The sequence below is a fragment of the Strix uralensis genome, chromosome 25 (genome assembly GCF_047716275.1).
Source record: "Strix uralensis isolate ZFMK-TIS-50842 chromosome 25, bStrUra1, whole genome shotgun sequence".
Classification (NCBI taxonomy): Eukaryota; Metazoa; Chordata; class Aves; order Strigiformes; family Strigidae; genus Strix; species Strix uralensis.
In genome coordinates this window covers 5,756,349-5,782,441 of record NC_133996.1, presented here as the reverse complement: position 1 = coordinate 5,782,441, position 26,093 = coordinate 5,756,349, and the positions used below count along the sequence as shown (strand labels likewise).

The window sequence follows — 26,093 nt, the reverse complement described above, 5'->3', positions numbered from 1 at the left end:
CAATGAGCGGGGCGGGCGCTCAGATCCCCTTGGATCACGCTGGGCTGGTTCCTGCTGCCAAAAATTCCTTTAAAACCAGTAAATCTCCTTTTCAGCTTTGTAAGTGCCTTACTGCCAGTGTGGAGCTGAGCACGTGGTGAGCAGGGGGGGCAAAGGCAGGAGGGACCCAGCCCCCACCTGCTCCTGGGTCTCACCTGGCCCTTTTTTCCAAAATTTTATGGCGCTTTTCTGGTGGCTTCTCCCAGGCTGGTGGCCTGGTGTCTGTCACCATAGTGGCTTTTCCCATGAGGATGGGGACCCTGTGCTCTGCCTGCTGACTGTGGGGTTTTTTTTCCCCATCTTCAGCCTGTCGGTCTTAAATCCTGTTGGCTTTTTTCCTTCCCCTCCCAATTCCCTCAAACGTGCTCCTTGCTGGAAATATCCCCAGGACATACAATCCCTGAAACCTCCGGCGTGGAGGGGGGGGATAAGGGATGCCGAGAGCCCTGATGGTGTGGGGTACTTGCTGTTAGAGCTGGGCTCATTTGCAAAAAGGGGGGTGGCCTCAGCTATGGGAGGTTTTTATGTGCTTCATCAAATAAGGAAACGCGAGGGCCGAGCCGCAGCTGGGCTCGCTGGTGGTCAAAGGGCAACTGTGGTGGGGCCAGTGGGGCTGAGGAGCCGGTGACAGCGGCTGGAGCTTGTGGGTGCCCCGATGCCACCCAGCTGAGGAGCGGGGTGGACTCGGCTGGAGAATGAACTTGGAGAAGTACAAGAAGTTCCTAGATGGACTCGGCACCCTGAAAGGTATTTTTTCACCCTCCGCGGTGTGGATGTGCAGCGGGGAAGGAGGCTGAGGCGCCCCGGCGTCGCCTCCTCCCAGGGCTCCAGCAGAGTCCGACCATCTGCCATCGATTGCTGATCGAGGCAAATCGAGTACCCCCGGGACGTCGAGGAGTCGCCGGCTTCCCATGGAGGCAGCCGGGAGGGGTGGTGCTTTCCATGGCTCCGCTTCACTTCCCTCTTTTGTCTTTTATTTGGATTTCGAGCGGTGCGTCTGGGCACAAAGCAAGCGCTGGGGCAGCAGCCCCGTAAGTAACGCAGGGAGGCAGGGGAAGCTGCCTTGCAAATAACAACTGGAAAAGAAACTGAGCTCCAAATCCTGCTAAAGGGAGAGGAGCTGGGGGCTGATCTGGCTCTGGTGAGGGTGTTTTCTGCACGGGTCCCTCCGGCCGCGGGTGCATGGTGGCACCGAGGTGCGGATCGGTGCTTTTCCCCCCCCGCCAGCTTATTTCCAGAACTCCCTCCCGCTGCTCTGCCCTCTCCCGCCTCGCCGGCTGTCCCCGGAGAGCCGGCTGTGACACCCGATCGTGCTGGGCCTCCCCTGGCAGGTGGCTGGAGGCAGGCAGCCCTTGTCCCCGCTGCGGCCCTTGTCCCTGCTGCAGCCGGCAGCGAGCCCGGGCTGCGGGCGCAGGGGCAGCAGGAGAGCAGCTCGCTTTACCTGGTGCTCCGGCTGCAGCAGGAGAGGATGCTTCCCTTGCTTTTTCCCCCCTTTCTTTCTTTATTTTTTCCCCTCCCTGCTGTCAGAGCAGCTTTTTGCTCTGGGACTCCCAGCCAGCCTCATCCTGCTGCAGACAGCTATCGGGATTCGCCTGCTAGAAGGAAGGTGGGGAGGAAAGCAGAAGGCATCCGGGATGCCATCGCCTGTCATCTAATAACACTCTTATTGATTCGCCCCTTTTTACAGCCCTGCCTCGGCACGGCTGGGCTTCACCAGCTGATCCCACTGTATAACAAAGGTGAATCAATTCAATGTTTAATTTAGCAGGGAGCCAAGGGAGTTGTCACCCGGCGGGCTGGCGGCCTCCCCACCCTCCCGTGCCGCTGCCGGGGCTGACGCGAAGGGTTAATCCCGCAGCTCTGTGGCTGACAGCTGCCCTGAGTTATCGCGTCCGGGAGTAATATAATTCACTTTCTTATGCTGGTGTGGTGTCCATCATAAATTTTTCCTGAGCCTCACTGCAGCTGGCACTGGGAATCAATGTAAAAAGAGCCCCCAGTCACCGTGTGCCGTGCTGGGGGTGGTGGCCGGCTCCGTCCCGTGGCCGTGCTTGTCCCCATGTCTGCAGCCCCCAGAAGCTGGAGCACGGGCGGGTGCTGGGCTTGGGTGCCAGTGCCCCCCCCTCTGCATTTTGGGGCTGCTGCTAAGACGCTCGTGCAGGGGTTTTGGGCCCCGTCTCCAGCTGCGGCTTGGCAAATTCCCCTCCTGCCTGGGAGAACGAGGTGCGAGGAGCCGAGATGACATTATTCGTAGCATTTACAAGGTGACTGGTTGCAGGAGCTGAGCTGGCAGCCTTCCCCTCTCCAGGTGCTGCCCGCAGCCCTGCCTGGAGCTCTCGCTGGCTGCCTGTGCTGGCTCCCGCATCCCAGCACTGGTGGCAGTTTCCGCCCTAACGGGAACACAAAAACATGGGTGGCAAGTCCCCAAGCAACCAAATCTGCAGTTTTTGGTCTGTTTTGCTGCCTCTAGCCTGAGCGATGCCGACTTGCTGGCTGTCACCAGCTGCGTTTACCACAGCCCTTTGCGGCTTTAATTCAGAAAGCGGTGCAGGCAGGGAGATGGAGGAAACCGCGCTGTGGGCAGGGAGGCAGTGAAGGGGCAGGGGATGCTCGAGGGAGGCGAGACAGCTCTTTGAGTGGGCACAGCCTCCCCTTTCGCGCTGCTGGGGTGCTTCCCCGTGGCATCCCCATGGATGGAGAAGGGGTGCCTGCCTTCGTGGGCGGTTATGGTTAGCTCTGCCGTGCCCGCTGGCGTGGAGACGCCGTGCCGTGTGTCTCGCTGGCACCGTTTGGCATTTGCCATGTAGCTAAGTGAGCTCTTCAGCGCTGAAAGCAGCCCCAGCCAGCCTGCCCTTGAGCTGCGGGGCTGGACAAAGCTGGAGGGAAGGAAGGTTTTATTGCTGGAGAGGTTGTTGGTTTTTTTTTCCCCTCTTCCCCCACTCATCTCTATTCATCTCCCCAGGGAGGTGGAGGCAGCAGCGGATATTGGAGCTGGGAGCATTTCATATGTAAATGCCCGTGTGTGTAAGTCCAGGCCCCTGACCCCCGGCACGGTGCCAGCATCCATCGCTGTCAGCCCTGCCGGGTCCGAGCGAGGGGCTTGGAGAGCATCTCGGTGCCCTGTGCCCAACCCGGCTGGGATGGGGCTGGAGGCCCTGCCAGATCCCTGCCTCTGGGCTGGGGACGAAGGACGCTGCTCCGGGATGGACCCTGCCCCAACAGCCGCTGCCCCGGTGGGTTCAGGGTCACTCGGCCTTTCCACACAGTCTCCATCTCGGGTTTCCTGGGGCAGCGGCTGTCACGGCCATGAGGTGACGAGAGCTGCTCAGGAAACCCATTTAATTACAAATTTATTGCTGGGTTAATTTTACCAGTGGCACAAGGATGGCTGGTTTCACTTTCTGAGGAGTTTGTTGTTTACTTGGCAGCCGGATAAAATCCAGCATCTTCTCGGCCTTCTCCTGTGCATGCCGGTTAATCTCCAGGCTTATCTGACCTTGTCGCTGCCACATGCTTTCCCCAAGGGAACCAGGCTCAGATTTTCTCCGCGGCCAAGCAGCCACGAGTGGGTCCGTGCTTGTTCCTACCACGTCATGCGTGTGCCCAGCTCTGCTGAGTTTCTGCTGTTAACAAAGGGGTTTTTAGACGTAACATCCTGGCCCTGCTGCTGGAGGGAAGTGGGCGATGGGAGCAGGAGGCAGGAGCAGCGTCCTGCCCTGGCGCCTGCCGCGGGGTTGGTGCCAGAGCGGTGCCACGGCTCGTCCCTCTGCGCCGCCGTCGCCGTTTGCTTTCGTGCCCTCATGTGATGACTTCCCCGAGGAGCAGCCCGGGCTGGGGCTGCCCAAGGTGGCCGGGTGTGATAAGAGACCCAGGGCCGCCATCTGTCCTGGCCAGCACGGGCGGAGGCCCCGGTGGGTTTTGGTTCCTCCGGCACAGGGCTTTCCTGGCTCTCCCGTCCTTCTGTCCCCACACACGGGAAGGAGGACACGGCCAGTTGCTCCCGGGGAAGGGTGGGTACCTCCCCTCCAGCACATCCATCCCGTGAATGTCCCCTGGGGAGCATGGCCAGCTGGGGGGACATGCGGGCTGTGACCTAACTGAGGATCCCCGGCGATTTACAGCTCTCCCACCACAGCCTCACAGTGCCAGAGATGGTTTTTGCTCCAGAAAGGTCCAGCTCAGCCTTCCTAAGAGCATCTGCTGGGCTTGGGCCAGGCTGGTGGGATGCAACAGATCTGGTGCTGCGCTGGTGCTTGAACGAAGCAGGCAGAGCAATGTTAGCAACTGGATTATTTCATTTGTTTTTTAGTGGGGATTAAGTTTCTCTGCAGGAGAGCAGGTCTCTAGGGAACAGAGGTTTCAGGCTCCTGCCTTTCCCTGTTTGGTTTGTTTTGTTTTTTTTTTAATCCCAAATTCCTTTCTGCTGCTGCACGCCAAGGCCGACCCGGCCAGGAGCTGGTGGCAGCAGCTGGGGATGAAGCATCACTTGAGAGCAAGGCACAGCCATGAGCAAAGCCCTGGCTGAGCCCAGGGGTATGATCCCCAGGAGCGTTCACGCTCCAGGCAAACGAGCGTGGAAGGACCAGGGACACATCCAGATCCTGAGCAGGTGCAGGATGCTGTGGGGAGTTGTGGGTGCCCTGGTCCCCAGCCCTGGCTTCCTTGGGGGGCCAGGACCCCCCATTTTTGGTTAAAGGGTGCTGGGGTTGGCTGGCAGAACAGGCTGCCACCCCTTTGCCTGCCTCCCAGACGGTGCTAATCGGGTTTCACACTGCGTAGTTTGGGACATCTAATGAGATCAGGGCTCAAGGTCGCCTGCCTGCCCTCCATTTCCAGAGGAAAATGAGAATCGGCTGCTTCCTTCTCTTTGACCTCCATTTCTAAGACGGAGCTTTGCACATCTCCTGTCCTGAGCAGGCTGGGGGGTTGCAGGTCCACCAGCTGTGTTTGCAGCATGGTGAGGCTGGTTGAACCCTGAGCTGCTTTGTGGGGGGCATCTGGGAGGGTTGAAGGCAGCAAAAGAGGGGGGGACACCTTCCTACCAGCAGCCTGGGGCGCACGCTTGGGCTGCGGGGTGTGCGCTTGGGCTGTGAGCTCCCCTCACCTTCTCTCTTGCCATTTTGCATCGCTGTTTGCAGGGAGCGGGGCTCGGGGGCCGTGCCTGGGCAGCCCAGTTGGGGGGAGCCCGGCCCTGATGCCCCCACGCTGCGTGGAGCCTGTGCAAACACAGCGCCCAAGCGCGCCCCAAACAAAGCGCAGCCAGTTCCCACTAGCCTAACGTTTTCCTATTTCTCCCGCTGCCAAGCAGCCTTTGGTTGGCGTTGGAATAACAAGCCTCTTTGCGGAGACACCGGGCCTTTTGTTAGCTGGTAGAAAAGGAGTTTTGATGCCGACGATCCCTCCGCCCCCCCGGCTTTCCTGCTCCCTAAGCCACTGCTGTGGGAAGTGCAAAGCTTGGCCTTGAGCGGCCCACGATGATCCCAGCGCCGCGGCTCCGACCTGGGGCTCAGCTGTGCTGGGGTGCAGCCCCACACCCCAGCTGGCCACACTGCCGTGGGGTCTGGCTCCTCTGAGAGGGGCTGGGGACTTATTTTGGGGGATTTTTCCAGGTTTCAGGGCATTTACCAGTGCTCAGCTCCTGTGCAGGTGGTGGGAGCGGGTTGCAGGATGCGCCCAGGGCTTGGGCTGCTCTCCGGCACAGGGCTCTGCCACTTGCCTTTACCGGGGCTTCCATCAAAACTTGTAGTGGAGGTTTTTTGGTGTTTTTGGTTTGTTTTTGCACGACTTTCTCCCCACCAAGGTGCTGTTGGGGTGTGCTGGGAATTACGGAGCAGGTGTTTACCCAGCCGTGGAGAAGGCAGCTCTGTGGAGGTGTGTGGCGTTGTCCCGGTGGCCGGAGGGGCAGGGAGGGACCTGGAGATGGCATCGCCTTCCTCCTCCTCCCCCGGCCTGGGAAAGGTGCCACCTCGCCGTGTCAGCACAGGCCCCTGGGAGAGCATGCAGACGTGTGTGTCCTCTTGCACATGGGCGTGCGAGCAAGTCTTCCTCTGTGTCCAGGCCTGGGATGAGATTGCTCGCTCCCAAAAAGCCGGAGACTTTTCTGCTGGGAGACCTTTGCTCTTCCTCCCTTGGTGCATCCCCATCCTCCTCGCCTCTGGCACTGGCTTCACCTCCTCCCTCTCACCCGGCAGCTCCATGTGCATCGAGAGCTGCCCTCATTGCTTGGCCGTCTGCCTCCTGACCTGCAGCTTTTATGCTTTTATGGTGTCCAGCTGCCTTCTGTCCTCATCCCCTGCTCCATCCTGCCCTCTCCTTGCAGGGCAATGCCACCGAGTTGATGCTGGCCCAGTGGGGTTCAGCGTTTTCCCAGAGCCTGGGTTGCATGGCCACGAGTTTAATGGCATCATTTAATGAGCAAGCGCGGTTCGGCTCCCTGCCAGCGTCCTCGCAGGGGTGACAAACCAGGGGAGGCTTCTGAGAAGCGGGAAGCGATGAAATAATGCCTGAACCGCTGCGTCAGCAAAACCCCAATGGCCTCGGCAGTCATCTGGGGAGGCTGCCGGGCAGGCGGGTGGATTGATGGAGGTTTTTAGCACCGGGAAAGAAGCGGTGAGATCACCCTCAGCACCTCTTTAGTGTGACGTGCTTGGTTTACTGCTGAGAGGGAGGATTCAAAAGCCTGGGCGGTGTTAGAGAGGGTCTGAATGGGACGTGTCTAGGATGGCACTGCATGCACGGTGAAGTGTGTGGGGATCTGCCAGGGTCTGTGTTGCAGGAGAGGAGGGTTTTGGGGTTACTCTGGGGGACACGTGGAGGAGAGGTAACCTCCTTGTGCTGGGGGCAGCAGGGCCGGCAGTGCTGATGGCTACGGACACCCCTGGGAAAGGGGCTCAATCCAGGGCACCAAAAATTGAGCCCCACCAAGGAGGGGAGGCTGGAGCTCCGTGCTGGTGCCCTTGGGGACACTGGCTGCTCTTCCTGCAGGAGCTGCAGGGGGTCGAGTGAGCCTCCTGGCTGGTGCTGCAAAGAGAAATGGTCTCCTTTTGGGTTATTTTGGGGATTCTTGAGGCCCTGGGTCCTCCTGTTGGCTCCATCCATCTCACCTGAGTCCGTCCCCTCGGATGGTTGCAGTTGGGATGCCACATTCCTGTAGAGCTCATAACTGCTGGGGGATTTCCCCTCCTCCTGCCCAGGAGCAGGAGTTAAAGCTGAGCTGCGCTGCTGGGGAATGATTAAACCATAAGCAGGTGGCCGTCCAGCTCAGCTGTTTGCTTTGCAGAATGAAAAAGGGCAGGAATGATGTTTGCTTCCAGCCTTACCTCAAACCATCTTATCTCTGCCCTCCACCTCCATCTCCCAGCAGCAAGGTGATCCTCGGGGTCCTGTCCCATGTACCCCCGCCACCCCAAAGCAGCACTGGCCGCAGGGCGGCAGCTCTGCCATAGAAAAGGAAGTACTTTTTTTTTTTTTAAAGATATAATTCTTATTTTGGTGCCCAGACGTCTGCTAGAAAGGGGAACATCTTTGCTCTTATCATCACTGCTTCCTTCCCCTGGTTCCTTGGAGCTCAGATTTTACTGCTGATGGTGGCGGGGGAGTCTGAGGCCCCCCCCATGCAGCCCCCTTCTCTCCCCTATTCCTTTGCCGCGTCCAACTGACCTTTGGGAGCGTGGGCAGCTCCTCTGCCCAGAGATTTGTAGTTAAATATTCACTTGTGCTGCCCTTGCCATTCAGATGCTGGTCTGGGGCGGGGAGCGGGGGGGCAGCAGGGGCTGGTACAGAACAGCCCCAAACCCTGGGCTGGACGGGGCTGTCCTGGTGGTTACGGCTAAGCCTGGCTTGAGTTCCCAGTGCAAACGTGGAGGGTGATGATGAGGCACTCGGAGCCTCAGCCCTCCACAGACACTTCTGGGCCGAAACCCCTATTTGCACAAAACCCAGTGTTGGGGAGGTTGGTTTTTCCAGGGCTACAAGGAGCGGTGCTGCCCGGGGGGTTTCACAGTCCCAATTTTTTCAGACCTTTTTGCAGCACTGGAGTTCAGCGGCGATGCCGAGGGGCTGGCGTGTGACCCTGCAGCCTTGTCCCCATCCCTCCTGGCAGGGCCACGGCGGCTCAGGGATGATGAAAGCCAGAACGAAATGTTTGATGCGGGGAATGCACCCGCTCTGCCAGGAGCCGGAGGCACGCGGGCAGGGCCCGGCGTCGGGGCCCGTCAGATGGCGAGGGGATCGGCGGCTTTGCCCGCACACGCACGGGCAGGTGATTCACCGGCAGAAGGAGAAGTTTTTCAGTCAAAGCAGAGGAGCTCGTCTCGCGGGGATGTGCTGGGCAGTGCCGGGAGCCGCGACCTGCCTCGTTCCACCTTGTTTTTAATAACCCGGATCATAAGAAACGTCATCTTTGTTCTCGCTTTCCTTTCCCATGGCTCCTGGCGCCGCGGGCAGGGTGGAACGAGCCCCCGCGCCCCGGCAGGGCCCTGCCTGTGCTTGCCGGGAGAAGGGGGTGCGCCGGCAAAGAGGAGGTGCACCCGCACGTGCGGAGGCTCTCGACAGCCAGGGATACGTCTTGCTGAGCTGTTTGTCTGTCCGTGGCAGCGTTTGCTGCTGTGTGTAAGGAGGGTGTGATGCTGCGAGTTTAGCTGGGCTCTGGGAGCGGCCTCCCGAGGTTTTGCAGGGGGAAAAAAAAAAGTGGTCCAGGGGAAAATGTTGACCCCAGCTGAGTGTCGGTGCAGGGTGCGTACTCGGTCACCCAGTGTGGGGTTAGGGGTGCAGTGGCTTTGCTCGAGCACTGTGCCCCCCATCCAGCCTCCGCAGAGGCCAGAGCCCCACTCCAGAGCGGGACCTGCCCCGAGGGGACAGCGGGTGATGTGTGTCTGCAATTTACCTGGGTATCCCTGATCCAGACCCCGGGTTCTCCTTCCCCTCCTTGGCAATTCTGAGCCGCTGCCATAAGCGACTGAGATTTGCCCTCAAAGCTCCCAGAAAGGAGGAAAAAACAACAGAAAGGGGAAAGCCTCGCAGAGGAAGTGCAGCAGGAAACGTGGCTCCTGTACTGCAGTCACGAGTTTGTGCGTGCTCAGCACTGCTGCTGGATGGACCCTTTACTCCCTGGTGAGGAGCAGGGTGTCCCCTGCCCAGGGTGGGGTGACCCCATTCCTTGTTTGGGGCAGGGAAGCTCCACTGTAAAACCCCCACAGGGTCTCTGGTGTGCTCGCAGCCGCTTCCCCGGCCAGTGGTGCCTCCTGCAGGTGATGGAGGGACCTTGGGGGGTGCTGATCTGCCCTGGGCACAAGGGGGTCCGGGCAGAGACCTGAAGAGATGCTTAACCCCAGTTCGGTGCTGCCGGATGCCAGTGCTGGCTCTGGCCACCATCCCCAGCACCATCCGGTGCCGCCCGCTCTGGCGTTTCCACAGTGCCACCTGGCTGCCACCTCCCTGGGTTGGGACACGTGTCCCTGGCCCAAGCCTGTGGGGCCTCAGCTCCGTCCTGCGAGGCCACAGCACCCAGAGGACAGAGGAGCATCCCTGGCGCATCGCTCATCCCGATATTGGGGTGCCTCCACCCCCCCGAGCGGTGCCGGGGCAGTGTGGGCTGTGCCCGGCTTCCGTGCGCCGCTGCCCAGCAGCTTCCCCAGTCATATAAGGAGATGCCGGAGCTGGCGGCGGTGGCTGGGCTGGGGCGGCTGAGCATTACTCACCGGGGAGGCGCATGGCGGGGGGGGGATCAGCCCCGGACACGAAACACTTGGCCGGAGCCAGGGTGACTCAGCTCTGGGCAAGAGGCACGGCTGGAACGAGGCGGGAGGGGTTGGGGGGGGGGGGGGGGGGCCAGGGCAGGCTGTGTCCCCAGAGCCGTCCCGTGGGGTACCTGAAAATCAAGGCAGGGAGCAGGGGCAGCGGTGGGGGTAACACTGTTTTGGGTGATGCACAGGGCACCTTGTGAAACGGGGGTGTCCTGCAAGGTGGGGACCCCCACACACACACACACTTTGAGGGGGGCATGGTCTCTCCGCTCCCCAAATTTCTGTGCAGGCAGGAGATGCATGTCCTCTCCCCACCCCTTTCCTTTCCGGGCCGAGGTGACGGTTGAAGCTGAAAAAGCCGCCTTGCAAGGAACTAAAATGAGCTGTTTGTGTTTCGGGTGTGCGGGGGGGGGCAGCCTCATGCTGCGGGGGAACAGGGTGGGGGCTGGCAGCTGCATCCGGGGCTGGGCAGCCCCTAGAGCCCCGCCGGGTCACCCCAAAACCCATCGTTGGCTCCTTGTGCCCCGGATCTGGCACCTCCTGCAGCCGTTACCGGCTTCCTGTGGTGGCGAGAGGCGGCCGGGTTGGCTTGTGCCGAGCGTGCGGGGGCAAGAGGGGGGGAGCGGCGTTAAACTGAGTGGGATGAAGTGGGGGACCAGCAGCGTGTCCTGGTGCAAGGGAGGGATGTATGTATATATATAAATATGAATTATTTATATATAAGTTCATATATAGATAAAGATATATATATTTATATGTTTTTATATATGTTTAAAGAGTTTCTTTTGCCCGAAGGCTTGTCCGGCTGGAGCAGCGGGCAGTGCTCAGTGCATTGTATTGGCCTGGGAAGCACAGGAGCAGCCGAGCCCCCGTGGGTGCAGTCGGGGCGAGGGGATGGGGAAACCCAGCTCCTGCTTCCCGAAGCCTTCTTTGCCACCGCGTCCCAGCGCCGTCACCAGCAGCCCTCAGCCTTGCAGGACACTATTTACCCCGCTCGAGGTGGACCATGGGCCCATTTATGGTGGCCTCGCGCTTGCCGGCAGGTTGTTACTCCTGCAGCGCTTCCCCTGCCTTAACAGAAAGCAGATTGCTTTAGATGAAAACTATGCCAGGATATTTTTCATCTGGGTAGGGCTGAAGCTCTGGAAAATACATTGCAACAGCGCTGAGCCCTGGGGTAACTCTCTATTTTCTGTCACCTGGCTCATTAGCCCGAGTGGCGTTAGAGGTGGTGGGTGGTGCAGGTCCCCCGTGGAGCGGTGCAGTGTTTGGGTCTGTCCAATTTTTCTCGATATGGTTTTCTTGGTGGGCTTGACCAGCTTCTGGCTGTTGGGTTTGGGTTGCTGCTTGGGGTTATAAATATAATTTAAATCTCTGCTTGCATCTGGGTGACACCCTGGACCTCATGTGCTTTCACCGTGCTGCGGAGTCGGTGCTGCCGGACGGCGTCTGGTCCGGCGCTGGTGCTGCTGGATGGTGGCCAGTCCGGCGCTGGCCACGCGCGAGCCCTGGGCTCCTGGCTCTTTCCATCAGCAAAGCCTGAGCCCCGCTGAGGTTTCACAGGCTGTCTTCACCTTAATGGCTCTGCCCTTCACTGCCGAGCGCCGGCAGTTGAACAACCCTCTCTTGTCTGAGCCCTTCTGGGAAGGTAAAGACAAAAACTGAGTATTTAATTCTGTGCAACCTTCTATCTAAGAGCAAGTTTCCTCCTCCAGGAGCTGGCCGGGGGACCTGGCACATGATGAGCTCTGAAATCAAAACAGGCTTTGTGAGGAGGGTTTCCACCTGGTTTGCTTGTGGTTCCAACGGCAAATGGGTCAGGGACGTAACAGCGGTGCCGCGGCAGGGCTTGGTGCTCTCGCTTTCCTTGTGCCATTTCTGTACCTCCGCTGCCAGAAACGCTTCCGAAAAGAAGTGAAACTCCCGGAGTAACGCCCAGCACGACACTAACTGTAAATAAGTGGGGTCGGGCTGCAAAGTCTCACCGGCCTGATGCGGTGCTGCTGGTGAGGGGGGCACCTGGCTGGGGGGGTGGGGCCAGGAGGTGGATGAACCGTTCATTTTGTGGTAGAGCATCTTTTGTGGGTATTTCCCCACGGGCTCTGGGGGTGTCCTGGAAATTAATACTTTTATCTCCAGGCATCCAGGGAGGCTGAGGGAAACGTGTTTGGGGTACCTGACTCCCAGAAGCCCAAATTTGGTCGCCTTCGCTTTCACCCCTCTTGCTGGGCAGAAGGTTTCCTGCAAACAGGCTGGCAGTGGTTCCAGCCCAGCGTATCAAGCCGGCGGCAGGCAGCTGCCCGCGCTGCCCGCATCTCCCAGCCGCTCCCCCCTCAATCCCAGCTGCCCTTAGTGTGTTGGCATCACTGGGCAGCCGACCATCACCCACTGGGAGGGGCCGAAGCTTTCGTGCCGCTCCCAAGCCCCCCGCGAGGAGCGGGGTGTTGCGGTGATGCCGGCGCGGCAGCTGCTCCCACCGATCCCCCTCGCTGCGGCCGCCCTTCCAGCGGGGCTGGGAATGGAAATCGAGGAGATGACGTCTCTCCCCCCGGAACGGGGGGGGACGAAGTTTGGCCGCGTGAGCACCGAGGAAAGATGTTTGAGCCGGCCTGACGCTCGCTTTCTCCCTTTACCCACCCCCTCCCCGAGCTCCCAAATATCCCTGGCCCCATTCCGGCGACACTGGCTGTCCCTGAGCCCTGCCAGCTCCGGGGACGCTCCGGGGGTGCAGCCAGCTAGAGGCAGAGGCGCAGGCAGGAAGTTTCGGAAGTTTCTACAGGCAGTGGCTCAGCCCCCCCCCCCGCCGTCCCCTCGCCCTCCCAGCGATGCTGGGCTCTGGCAGCAGCAGCCTTGGGAGAAAGAAATTCAGAGCTGGGCTCAAGATAGCGGGGCGGGAGTAGGAGACGATGCCTCTCTCGGAGAGCTCCTATCTGCCGCCCGCCGCCTTTGTCCTGAGCCACGTCCTGGGCATCGCCGGCGTCCTGTACTGGAGGAGCCGGAGCAGAGAAGGTAGGGGCAGCCCCCGCGGGGGTAGAGGCACTAAGATGGCCGGCGTGCCGCCGGCGAGGGTCACGGCTTGTTTTCTTTCCCCGAGAGCTGTGGTAGCAGCACGGGCAAGGACGGACGTGGCTGGCGGGGAGGAGGGAGGAGGATGCGGTAGTGGGGATCCTCCCAGTGGCCCTGGTCCCCATTGAGGGGGGTGTGTGGAGGTTTCGGTGCCTAAATTTGGTCTTGCCACCCGTTCCCGGCCCACGCGGGGATGGGAGCGGCTGGGATAGGGGGTGTCTCGCTGGGGACGAGGCTGCTTTTTGTCTCAGCACAAGCCCGCGACACGTGGCTGGTGTTCTGCCTCCCGGCTCCTGCCCCGGCGCAGACGAGCGTCCCTCCCGCCCCTCGCCGTGACAGCAGCGTCTCCATTAGCCACCGGCAACGGCAAGATGTGGCCCCGGGAGCTCCTCCCGGCGCTGGCACGGGCTCGCTGAGCAGCTGGGGCTGACCCTGCCTCAGTTTCCCAAAATAGGGCTTGCACATGACCGCCGCCCGAGGAGGGCGAGGATTCTTTACAGGGATGTGCGATAGCTCCAGGCCACGGACAAGGACTCAGCTCCTCCGTCCTGACCTCTTCCTCCTGGGATTTGTTTGTTTTGATTCCTCCTTCTTTTTTTCCAGCAGGGCTTGTTCTCTCCTGTGCCTCCGCATGGGGCCTTTTCCCTGTGTCCGTGACCAATTCCCCCTTTTCTTTGACTTTTTCTGTGCAGAGAAGCAGGACCGCAGAGCCAGGGCAGTGCGCAGGGACTTTGCCCCAAATACTGCTTTGGGATACTTTTCTCCCTCAAAACTACCGCGAGAAAAATACTGAGTTGCACAAACATGCCACCGTGCAGAAATGCCCCCTTTTACCCATTAAACCCCGCCTTGCTGCAATTCCTCCTGTTGACCCGCCGTCCTCTGGCCTCTTAATTAATCTCAGTGTCCGGGCAGTGTTGTGCAGCGACGTGCTCAGCTCCAACTAGGGACCTCCCGGCTGCTTCCCAGCACGACCGTCTCCTCCCAACCCACGCCCCCGTACCGCACCGACCCACTGCTTCACCCTACAGAAATCCGTCCCTTTTGGAAAAAATCCTGGTGCAAGTGTTGCGAGCAGCAAGTATTTTCAATATCTGTTTTCTTTCATCGCTCCTTCCCAGTAAAGGTCAGCTAATACCCACCCCAGGGGCGCAGCATCCTGGAAGATGAGGGTCATCTTGCAGCAGGTTTTGTTTTTTGCTGCCCTGCGATGCTCACCCAGCTCTGCTGAGCATCCACCTGGGTCTCCTTTGCATCACCGCTTCTCAGGTGTCTCCCTCATTAAATATCTGGGTGCTGGATAGTTTTCCACCACAGGTATCTCTTGTGCATTCTTCCGGGCTGAATCAGGCACCGTTTCCTTTCCCTGTTTCGAAGGGCTCTGTAAATCCTGCCCGGCTGGCTCTGTTGTCATGATGGATTATGTCAGCCCGCGAGTTGGCAGCCGGCACATTTTAAATACTTCGTTCTCCTGAGCCAGCCAGGTTTTTTGCATATCCCCCATCTTAAAAGTACCACGTTAAAAAAAAAAAGTGCATTCCCATTCTTTGCTTGCCTTGACGGAGTTCAAAGTGAAAGCGGTGGGTTTCAACACTTTAAAAATTTGTTTCTAGGCATTTATACGTAACAAAACGCTCCTTCACCCCAAGGCTGGCTCTCGCACAGAGCCGCCCTCACGCTGAGCGTGGCCTTGGAGATGTCCCCAAGATCTCTGTGAGCTCGTCCAGTGCCGTGCCCTGTCTGACATCTCCCGTATTACTTCGGTTTTAGCAGGAATTCATGAGCAGGAGCAGAAGGATTGGGAGCTGCTTCCAGGCTTTATTCCAGCAGGCTGAAGGAGCTGGTGGGGGCCAGTGAAACCCCCCCAGCTGCCTCCCAAGGATGGCCCTGGGCGCTGGTGGGATGGAGGGTGCCTGGCCAGGGTTAGGGTTGGGGACCGGGGCTGGGGCCAGGCTCTCGCAGCAGCAGCAGCAGCAGGAGGTGAACGGTGATGGAGTCTGGCAGCGAGCGAGGCCAGCGAGGATGGAGGAGGGATCCTGGGGGGAGCGGCAGCTCCCAGCTCCCAGCTGGGCGTGCTGGGAGCTGCTGGGGACAGGCAGGCTGCCAGCACAGCGGCTGCCGCAGGCAAATGGGGAGGGGGAAGTGTCTGTGCAAGGTGTTGTGGTGGTGGTGGGAGGGTCTCCAGCACCCGGCGTCTGTGGGAGCCCTCCCCATGGTGATGGCAAGTGCCGGGGGGCCCTGGGGTCCAACAGGACAGTGAGTGGGAGTTTTTCTTCCCGTGTTCAGCTGATGCCCCCAGTTTCAGGGCGCTGGAAACCAGCTATGGGGCAGGATGGTTTTCCCCATTCCCCCTCGCTAGCTGGGTTCACTTGGGGGACCGACAGCAGTGGGAAAACCTCAAAACTCACCTTCCCCACCTGCGGCTGCCTCTGCATCTTGGTCCTTGTTGCTTCTGGCCCCTCTGCGGGGGATTCACACTGCTGTGGTGGGGGGCAGATGGTGCCCTGGTGCCTTTGAGATCCCCGTTTCTGGGGATGCAATGGACTGTGTGACAGGGGGAGAGGAGGTGGGGAGGGAATTAAACAGCACGCGTGGTCCTGCAGAGGTTGAGGTGCAGGCAGCTGAACCCTGCTCCTCGCTTGCACTGGTATGTGGATGGCTACAGAACCGTTGCACAATCAAAAGCCTAAACCAAACCAAACAAAAATAGGCAGGTCAGGGAGCAGCCGGGGCAGGTCTCGGAGCCCCGCGGTGGTCCCTGCGCCCCGGGGCTGGGCTCTGCCTGGGCAGGGAAGGAGACGGGGCCGGCACGGCTGTGGCTCACCTGGGCTCAGGCTGGGTTGTTGCCTGGCTCGTCTGGGTTTTCATCTCTCCGAGTCTGACGTGTCCTGGGAAAGCAGCAACACGAAAGCACTTCGCTGCTGGGAGCATCCAGCACCAATAACATTGGTGGTGCTGGAAACCGTCGAAGGGTTGTGTGGCACGTGGGCATGTCCAGTTACAGAGTGTGGTTTTCACTGGTGCTGCTGGCAGCAGGCTCGCCGTTTGCCGCTGATGTTCCCTGTGTCACGGCCACCAGCCTTGCTCCATGCCCTGTGTGCGAGGGGACCCAAGGCTCCGCAGTCAGCCTCTCCTGCCGCTGGCTTGTCTTTGGAGTGGTGCAGATTTCCTCTAGCCCCTGTAACCTTCCCTCTGGCCGTGCCCTGCCTGCCCGCTGCCGGGCCATCGCCACTGCTCGCCGTCCCTGCCTGGTGACAGGGTGGTTCTTGGTGGCTGGGGCCAGCGAACCGTTGGTAGACAGGGGAGAGAACAAGCACAGGGGGGTTGCAACAAGTTGCTTATGGAGGTGGCTCTGGAAAAGATTACCCAGGGAGAGATAAGCTTGCAGTCCCTTAATGGTGTTAGTAAGCAGTAACTGGGCATTATTATTAGCTCAGATGATAGCGCGGGTACGGGGTGGGGAGGTGTAATCTGGTTAGAGCTCAGGAACCACCCAAGGGTGGTGGGACGGGGCAAAAAAAAGAGGAAACCCCCTATTTCTGCAGGAGATGGGAAGAGGGAGCACGCTGAGAAGCCGCTGGCCTGCAGGCACCCCCTGGATCTGGTGCTGGAGGTGCCTTGCTGCAGATTTTCCGTGTGGGACTCTGTGACGTGCCTCCGTCCCCGCGTGCTCCCTGCGATGCTCAGCAACATGCTCCTGCCTTCCCCAGGCAGCGGCCCAGCTCCTCTCGCTCTCCCAGCCGGGGCGGCGGGGCTCCTGCCGGCAGAAGGTCTGCAGGGGAATTATATTTAGAAGAAAAGGAAGAGAGGTGGTGATAAGGAGGCCACCGTTATCTCCCCGCATGCCGAGCGGGGCTGCACCCGGGTCCTGGCTCCGGAGCTTTGGACCTGGGAAATGATTTGGGAGGAAGCTGCAGGCGGGCAGGCGGGAGTGGGGAGAACAGCCCGGCATTGTCCCTCCCGTCCCTGGTGCAATTAACTGGAAAACAAGCCAAGGGAAAACAAGCCAAGAGCCTGTTGGCGGGGCAGTGCCCAGCTCTGTGGGGCGAGTTTGCGTCCGCACCCCCAGCCCGACGGCTGCGCTCTGCACCGCGCTCTGCACCGCGTCTCGCTCGCTTGCAGGAGGGAGCAGCTCTGCCTTTCCTTGCTGGGAGCTTTCCGAGCAGCTTTGCCGGCCATTGGGACCACAGGCCGGGGAGGATTTTGCTGGCACCTTCGGCTGGGAGCGCCCAGAGAAGCACGAGGAGCCGGGGAAACGCGAAGCAGCCGTTGCCATCGCGGTGGGGTTTGCGACGATGCCCCTGACGATGCCCCTGACGACGAGCGGTCGCTGGGAGCAGCGGGTGTAGGAAGTGGTGCGGTGGGAGGAGCCGCTGCTGAGAAGTCACCCACCCGCTGTGGGGCCAAGGTCAGGGAGCGGGTGGTGCCGCCAGAAGACCCTTCCCCAAGAACCAGGAGGCAGCCGCCGCTTTGCCCGCGACCCAGCGCTCCCCATCGCGGGCTCAGGCAATGGAGAGGCGGCATCTCTCCGGGGAGAAGTGGCGGCTCAGCGCCTGCATGATGTGCCGGATGTGCTGCCTGGGTTCGTACCCGCTGCCCTCCCCTTCCCAGCGTGCAGGCAGCCCCCACCATGCCGCCCGAGCAACGGCTCAAGCTTTATCCACCCTGAATTAATGCCGGGGTTGGGAAGGGACCTGGCACCGTGGCTCCAGGGGGGGTTGGGTACAGAAAAGGTCCCTAAAAACACGTAGGGGTGACGTGGCTTCCTATTGCAATATTCCGTGGCTCGGCCGCGTGGCCCCGGGAAGCTGTGCTGAGGCTGAGGCTTGGTGGGGAGGGGAGGGGAGGGAGGGTGCCCATGGTTGAACTGATGGGTAGTTTTTGACACCTGGTTACGTGCCCTGGCCGGGGGATGGAGCGGGACGCAGGGGAGGTGATGTGCCGGCCGCGTGTTTTACTGCCGTGCTTTCCGATGGGGGAAGCTGTGGGGTGGATGAGGAGGGTGGATGTTAGATGTTAGATGGTGCTTTCAAATCTGCGTGGATTGAGACGTGGGGAGGTTTTCCTGAGGGTCCCTGGGGCCGTGGCTGCCTGGCCAGTGCAGGGACCCCCCCAGTGACCCCGGGAAGGAGGATGTGGGGCCATCCAGGCAGGACACGCAGCCTGTGCCGAGAGCTGCTGCCTTTCTCCCTTTTCTTGATTTTTGGCTTAAAACCACAGCAAGGTGTGCTTCTGCCTGGTGGACCGTGCTGTCAGAGGAATGTCTTGGGGGTAGCAGGGCTCATCTGTTCCCACTCTCTCCCAGGGATCTCCCAGGCATCGGGAGCCTGGGGTTGCGTGCCGTGGGTCGGTACTGAGGCACCCACTTTCCTCCAAGATGATGTTGTTAAAACCAGGCGATCCCATTTGGCACAGGCCTGGCTGCTGGGCTTGCCCTGAGCCCTCCGTGCTGCCCGGGTGTGGGGAGATGGGGGCTGAGCAGGACCCCCCTGTGCCCCGTGGGACCCTCCAGCAGTGTGGCCCCATCTCCCGTCCTCTCATTTTACCTTGTTTGCCTTTGCTTTTCACATGATATTATATTTTGCACCAAGAACAGGGCAAAGCCTGCCGCCAGCTCCCCCATCCCTCATTGCTCCTTGGCATCACCACGAATCTCCCATCCTGTCACCCCGTGGGGCTGGTGGTCACCCCTGCTGCTCCCTGGGGATGTTGTCACCCTGTCCCACCAGCGTTCAGAGCTCCCAGCATCTGGCCAGGGCACCCTCGGCTGAGCCCTGGGACGGAAATAAACATTAAATCCTGACAATCCAATGAACCAAAAATACAGCGACGGAGTAAGCTGCTAATTGCACATGCTGCTAGTGCCCAGCAGAGGCCTGTTATGGGACATCCGTGGAGTTTATATAATGCGTTAAAGCCTTCTGGGAGCGGGCAGGGGAGGGGGACACACTCCTAAAGTGGAGGGCTCAGGCAGACCCCACCTCCCTCCCTGCACTGCCTCCAGGGGGGATGAGGAGGCACGGGGGTCCCAGCTAGGGGGACACATTCTGGGGGTTCAGTTGCTGCTGCCAGCTGCAGCTATACCCATCCTAATCATCCACGCTGCTTTTGTTCAAATCATGCTGTTCTCCCCGAAAAAAGCAGCGTATTTTGTTCTAGCTTTGTGAATGCTCCTACCTCCCTGCCTGAGAGACATTGGAGCCGCATGAACGGCCCCGTCCCACACTAACCCGTGGATAAGCAGCCTCTGTTCCCCTGACCGGGCACAGGATCCATCCCGTGGTCCTGGCATTGACGGCGATTCCTCCGTCTCTTCCCCTCATTTTAAAGTCATTTGAGTTTCTGCATGAGAAACACTGACCAAGAGCTGCCTTTGTCTTCTTTTGACAGATGAACGGGACAGAGTCCAAAAGAAAACCTTCACTAAATGGGTCAATAAACACTTGATGAAGGTAAGAGTCATGTATTTTATTATAAAGCTGGTTAAATGACCGTCTGTCTGTCTGTTCTGGCTCAGGCCTGGCAGATAAATGCCTTTTTAAATTTATTTTTTTTTATGAGTGTTCATACGTGTCTGTACTCAGAGTGGGGCCGGTTGTGGTGGAAATGTGCCGGTGCCTTTGGAGGGCACTGTAACATCACCACGCAGCCCTTTTTATTACATTTGCCTCCTGAGCACCTGGTCCTGGCTTTAAGTCCTGGCTTTAACACCAGGCTTGTGCACCCTCCCGCCTGGGTTGCGGGCAGCCGGGTGAACGAGGGGATCCCAGCACAGGGCTGCGCCCCCTTCGCACCCCTCTTTTGCCAGGGCAAGGGGGCTTTTTTGTCTTTTGAGGGATGTTTCTGCGTGGAGAGGAGTCTCAAAATATGTGAAAGGAGCTGCTTGCAGCCGTAGGTAGCTAAGCAGGATTAACGTAGCACCGCAAGGTGCCTCCTGCTTGGTTAATGCCAGGTGGTTTTTAATTAATTTTACATTTGCCAAAAACAAAGAAGAAAAAAAAGTTCTTTCGTCATTAGGTGTCACAGCTGTATTTTCCTGCCAGCTTTGCAAACCTCTGTGTCAAGCTTTTCGGCTGTTTTCTAAATCTTACAAAGGAGGGAAAAAGGACAAATTTTGAGGCTGCTGTGGGAAAACATCTGGGAGTTCCCAGCTGAGTAAAACACCAGGACGAGGTCTGGGTGTCCGGGGGAAGAGCAGGTACAGAGGCTGTGTGAGGTCAGGCTGCTCTCGCAGCCGCGCTGCCCCGTAGAAACTCCTCTGCGCGCAGAGGGAAGTGAGGTGTAGCAGTTGAGAACTGTCAACGTTAGGTTAATGGTTGGACGAGGTGATCTTCAAGGTCTTTTCCAGCCGAGATGATTCTGTGAGGTGCTGTGTTTTGGGGGTGCTGTGGGGTAGTACGAGCAATTAAACCACCGCCTCGGGACCGAGCTGCCCTTTCTGCAGAGCTCTGCATGCAGCACGATGGCATCGCCTGGAGTATGGATGGTTTTAACAGTTTGATTTTGTGTGTAAAATTGGCAGCAGCTTCTGCCAGGTCATTTGGGAGCCCATAGGCTGCTTTCCTTAGATAGTTCTGGAATATCCATTTTAAATGGATGTGGCTCGAGGATGCTGCCGTCCTCCTGCACTCTTGCCCACGTGCCGGAGGGCGAGCGAGTCTGATGGCTTTTCCTGCCCGGCTCCGCAGGTGCGCAAGCACATCAATGACCTCTATGAAGACTTGCGAGATGGCCACAACCTCATCTCCCTCCTGGAGGTGCTGTCAGGAGTGAAGCTGGTAAGTCCCCAGGGCTGGGCAGTGATGCTGCTGCCCCCCCCACAAGCCCCTTCCATCCTCCCCCCCTGCTCCCCTCCGCTCCCAGCCATCAGCTGTCATTTCTTATGCCATAGTTTTGTTTTCAAATGTCTGTCATTGTTTCTTTTATTATTATTATTACTATTATTATTTCTTATTATTTTTTTTATTATTTTATTTATTTTCACTCAAACCCGCATTCCCCAGGCTGGTCTCTTGGATGCCACCAAAACATGTGATTAAAGCCGCTGGCTTATGGTTCCCTGGGCAGAGCTCTCTTTTTGTCAAGGCTTGCACGCCTTCATCTTCTAGATTTGGCTCCATATTTAAAATAACAGATAATAGTGGCTTTGACTAAAACTGTTTCTGTGACAGTGTGCCCAGCAGTTTAGCTCAGATTTAACACTCCTGCCCTGTGCTCAGCTCCTGCTCGAGCTGAATTTGTAGCAGTCGGTGGTGTGCAAACCTCTTCTTGCATCTTGAGCATCGTAGAGTCCCCCTCCTTCTCCTCCTCCTCCTTCTCAGACTGACACATTCGCTCAGCTCTGGGAAGATCCCGATTGCTGCAACAGGGTAGCACAGCAGGAATTATTTTAGTTTTTCCCTAAAATAGGATCTGGGCAAAGATCTCCTAACTCCCTCCGTTACCCTCCAGAGATGCCAAATCAGTTTTTGTGGGGGCTGAAAAATTGGATCAAGCTACTTGTGATCCAGACAGCTTCCTTCTCTTCTCTTCAGCTTTCAAAGCCGGGGGGAAATTTCTGTGCTTGAGCCCAGGGTGTGCTGGAGATCCAGCTGCCTTCGTCCCCACTCTTTTTTTTTTTCCTTTTACCTGGGTGTTGCATTTTGGTTTCCATTCTGTCTCCCTGTCGTGTCACCCTCCCATCGCCGCTGTCCCTCCCGTCCTCGTTAGCAAATAGAGCCGCCAGCTCAGAGGAGCCTTCGCCTGGTGAGAGCGCCGGCCTGGTGCCGTGCAAGCAGCGAAGAGCGTGAGGAGGAAGATGATGATGATGAAGAAGTAGGTTGAGTCTGCCCCGGCCGCAGCGTATCTCTGGCAGACACTGGAGTGCCGTCAGATAGTCCAGTGCAGCCCAGCGTTGCTGGGGCTCCGACCTTCCCCCGCTTCGGTTTTAGCCGAGGTTTTGGATAAAACTCGCCCGGGGTGGTCGCCCCGCACGAGGCTCTGCGGAGGGGAAGCTGCGAGAGCAGAGAGGCACCCGATGCCGTGGTCCTCGTTACCGGGCTGTGTTCCCGTTAACTGGATTATCTGTGCGTGCACTGCAGTGTCAGCCCACAGTCAGGGCACGCCACCCACCTGGTGTGACAGCATGTGTTCCCCCCACTGGGCGGGAGGGGACAGGGACGGGTCCTGCACGCTGCTCCCGGCTGGGCCCCCCACAACCTGCTCGGCCCTCGGGGGGGGGCCGCTGTGGCGGCTGCTCACCTCACACTGCATGGACAGGCTCCGGGCACAGGCACCTTCTCGGGGCGGGGAGGGGGTGGCTGGTGCCACCGTGGGGTCCTGGATGCGACCAGCAACCCCGTGCATGTGAGTGGAGGTGGGAGTAAGCCCAACCCAGCCCCAGCTGAGGGTTACCCTGAAGGGGCTGGACCCCAAAACCTTGCTGAGGTGTAAGAGAAGGTGTGTTTTCCAGCCCCCTTGCTCTGGGTGATGATTCCCTCGTGCCTGGCGTCACCTTCCACCTGGAGCAGTGCAGGAGGAGCTGGGGCTGTAGCACACTCCCGCCGGCCTCCGGTCCCCCGCAGCCCTGAAGATGTTCCCCGTGCAGGGACAGCTCTTCCCCTTCAGGCTGGGGAAGGGAGGGGACTCGGAGGACTTGGGGTGTCCTAAGAGTTCAGAGCATCCTGGTGACGCCTCATGTTGAGGCTGGGAACAGGATTTGGGCATCAATCCTCCTCCTCCTGCTGATTCAAAGCAGACCCAGCATCCCATACCCTTCCCCTGGCCACAGCTCAGCCGCCGGGCACCTCAGAAAATCCCCCAGCGATGAGCACAGCCCAGGGCGCCTCATTTCTCCCCTCCCCAAGGGTTCAGAGATGGTACCTGGAGCAGCGGCCCCTGCCTGCATGCAGGAGGAGCTGAGCTGGATCTGCAGGGGCTGATGCTGAGGTTGGGGTTTCTCTGCCATCAGTGGGGACCCGCGGCCAGTCCCTGCCTGGTCCCCATGTCCTGCTGCAGAGCAGACATCCCTCTGCTTCCACCTGGAGGGGTCGGACTCTGTACTCTCTGCTCAAGTAAATCTCTCTTTGCTGAGCCCTCTTCCCAGCCTGTCTGCCTGAGTGTGGGGTGGGTGAGATCCTGCCCTGGCATCTCAGAGGCTGAGCTGGTCCTGCCTGCAGAGCACGGCTCAGAGCCTGGACACAGACCCTCAGGGTCTCCAAGGAGATCGAGATCCCACCTCCGTGCCCCACCGTGGCCTTTTTGCCCTCTTTCAGCAGGATCGTGTGTAGCAATGGCATTATTTGCCTCCGGAGCAAGAAGATAGAGCAGGATGTGTGGAGTGCACGGGGAGGAGGGGTCACAGTAGCACGCTGAGTGCGGGGGGGCTGCTGCAGGCAGCTCCTGGGGGCATGTGGGGGGTGGCTGTGCATGCGGGGGGGCTGCTGGCCCGGCCCCGTGTGAACCTGACCTGAAACTGCTGCTTCTCTCTTGCAGCCGCGTGAGAAGGGGCGGATGCGTTTCCACCGGCTGCAGAACGTGCAGATTGCCCTGGATTTCCTGAAGCAGCGCCAGGTAAGGGCTGATTTAGGCTCATCCAGAAGCAGAGCCGGGTGATTTGCCGTTCTCTCTCCTGCCCAGGGCTCAGGAATGGTGTCGAGAAGCAGCATCAGCCTGTGCCGGGGCGTGCCTGTCCCCGCGGTGCCGCTGCTGGTTGAGGACGGCTGTCAGGGGACTTTCCCCCCGTAGGCGTTGCGCGCTCTCAGAACAACCCATGCGGCGCAAAAACTAGTATCAAAATGAGGGACCGGACTCCAGTTCTGAGAAGGGGTTTGCAAATGTCACAGTCAGTCACTTCTGCGCCCCGAAAGCCTCACCTGGGGCTCCCCAACAGATCCCAGCAGCGGGGACGGGCGGCTGTGACACATCCAGACCTCCCCAGCTTTGGGGGAGACGTGGCAGCTGGCTTGTCCCCAGCCCCACGCAGCCGTGGCCTCAGCACTGGCACAGCCGGGTGCCTCTTTGTGTGGCATCACCCCCCCGGGATGGCAGCACGGACATATCGTCCTCCCGTGCCGCCCCTGGGCACCTTCGGCTTTCGGCGGGCAGGTTCCCTCCACTGGGATTTTGGGGGGTGCTGGCCCTGCAGTGCCTGTGCAGCTGGCAGAGCCCGGGAATCCTCCACGTCCCAGAGCAGATCCCGCCCGGAGCAGTGGGATACATCCCGAGACTTGTTGGTGAAACCCCCGCAGCCCCGGGGCCGGGTGTCCTGTTCCGCCTGTTGGGTCGGGTCTCCCCACCATGTTGCTCCCCAGATATGCCGAGATGATGATAAATTGTACCAGTTCGTTCTGAAGCAGAGACTTTTCTCTCTCTCTGCTAGCCTGAGGGCAATGAAGAAATTTGAGCACGTGCCCCACTCCCGGGAGGGGGAGCTGCTTCCAGCCCCCCCTCCTCCTCCTCCCCAGCCCCTTGATACAGACATTTTGCCGGGGGCTCCTGGGAGCTTGTTTCTCTACTTGCATGAAACAGCTTTTTTCCTTTGAAGCGTGATGGCCTGGTGGCAGTGGCCTTGCTGGGACATCTTACCCCAGATGCTTCTGCTAGAGACTGATTGTGGGGTCCTGTTGAGTGTTGGGGAGCGGGGAGTCCCCCGGGGGGAGAAGAGCCCAAAGCAGGAGCAGCTCTGGGGAACGTGGCTGCACGGAGAGCGGGAGCAGCAGCCGGGCAGCACCGCTCCCGTTTGCATCTGCTGGAAGCACCGAGGCTGGTGCTCCCGGTGCTGCATCTCTGTGCAGTTCAGGGACTGCGTGTGCATTTAAACCAGCCCCAGAGCAAAGCAGCCGGGAGGGAGCAGCTCTGGGACTGCGTGGGGCCGGATTCAGCCAGGACGGGGGCTTTTGGTGGGTGCTGGGGAAGGACCCTCGGCGAGGGCAGCGCTGGTGTTCCTGCCTTTGTTAGGGCTGATTGGTTAGCAGCTTGGTTTTGAACCCAGGAGGGAATTAATAAAGCTCGCCCATCCTTTTTTAACCGTGCTGTGGTCTGTAGCTATTAAATTATGCACTAGTGCTAAGGGCTTCGGGGACGAGGCGCTTCTCCGGGTGAGCTGAAAGAAAGCCATTAAGCACCGGGAAAGCACTTCTAGATGGAGAGTGCTAGAGATGTGAAAAATTCTTCCTTCCCCGCCTTCCCAAGCCGGGGCACAGGGCGGCCTCGCTGCCTTGTTGGGAAGCGCTGGGGTCTTGCGTGTCCACTCCCTGCTGGGGAGTGCTTGGGGTGGCCCTGGGGACAGCGTGGTCGGGGACGTGTCCTCTGTGGGCGAGGCTGATGCGGAACTTTGACCCTGTTGTTTCTCTTCCAGGTGAAACTGGTGAACATTCGCAACGATGACATTACGGACGGCAACCCCAAGCTCACCCTGGGGCTCATATGGACGATCATCCTCCACTTCCAGGTCTGTCATCAGAATTTCTTGCTGAGGGTTGTGGGGCGGGAGCGCATTGTCTCCCTGGGGGCGCTGGCATCTCTCTCTGCATGTTTTGTGGCGATGCTGGCACGCAGGTTGGGCCGGAGGATCGACACACGTTGCAGTGTCATGGAGACTGGTGTCAGAGAATAGCGACACCCTTTTCTCATCATTTACATAATGAGATCATTAATGATGGGTTGTGTGCAGTGGCCTCCTGGTTGGCACCAGGGTTGTTGGTGGTAGCTGAAGCCTCTGGAGGAAAAGAGCAAATTCAGAGGGGCTGTGGGGGGACAGGCTGAGCTCCCACCCACACAGGGCTGTTATCCCGAGGCGCTCCCGGCCCTTTGGGTGGTTGGTGCAGCCGCGGGGTCTCTCTTTGGGATGAAAAACGTCAACTGCGTGACGGTGGTTCAGAACAGGGGTGGGAGAAGCTCTCTGACCCAGCTGGGGTGCTGGGGAATGTGCTTCGGACCGTCTCCAGCAATCATGCTATAGATGCTCTTGCAAAACAGGGTCTCAGGTCTTTAATAGCCTCAAATTACCCAGTTGTAGCTTTGGTGCCCTCAGCGGATGATGTGCGACCCCTAATGCCACCAGTTCGTTGGCATGTGGGACTTGCTGAGCAGTGCTGCTGTCAGCAGCTCGTTAGCGACCTGGCGTTAGCTCTGGGGCTGTGGTGGGAGCTGCTGTGTCCCGGCTCCCTCCCGTATCCCCGCTGGCATCTGCCAGACCAGACTAGCGCTGGCTTTGAGACCCTGTAAGGAAGATTTTCATTTTCGGAGAGGTGTCTGGGGGAAGCA

The 26,093-nt window shown here is 59.3% G+C and overlaps 1 protein-coding gene across 16 annotated transcripts in view; it reads left to right on the top strand.

The window, feature by feature from the left end:
• Window positions 1–26,093, top strand: part of LOC141954788 (microtubule-actin cross-linking factor 1-like) — a 146,023-nt gene that overhangs the window by 15,410 nt on the left and 104,520 nt on the right. For 13 of the 16 annotated variants that reach the window (XM_074894707.1, XM_074894706.1, XM_074894705.1 and 10 more), the window contains exons 2-5: window positions 19,239–19,300; window positions 20,537–20,626; window positions 23,322–23,399; window positions 25,186–25,278. In XM_074894707.1, coding sequence (XP_074750808.1) covers window positions 19,239–19,300; window positions 20,537–20,626; window positions 23,322–23,399; window positions 25,186–25,278 — 323 coding nt within the window. Of the gene's footprint in view, window positions 1–12,673; window positions 12,792–17,255; window positions 17,431–19,238; window positions 19,301–20,536; window positions 20,627–23,321; window positions 23,400–25,185; window positions 25,279–26,093 lie in introns of those variants that run through there. The other 3 variants (XM_074894704.1, XM_074894699.1, XM_074894703.1) reach the window with 2 other exon arrangements.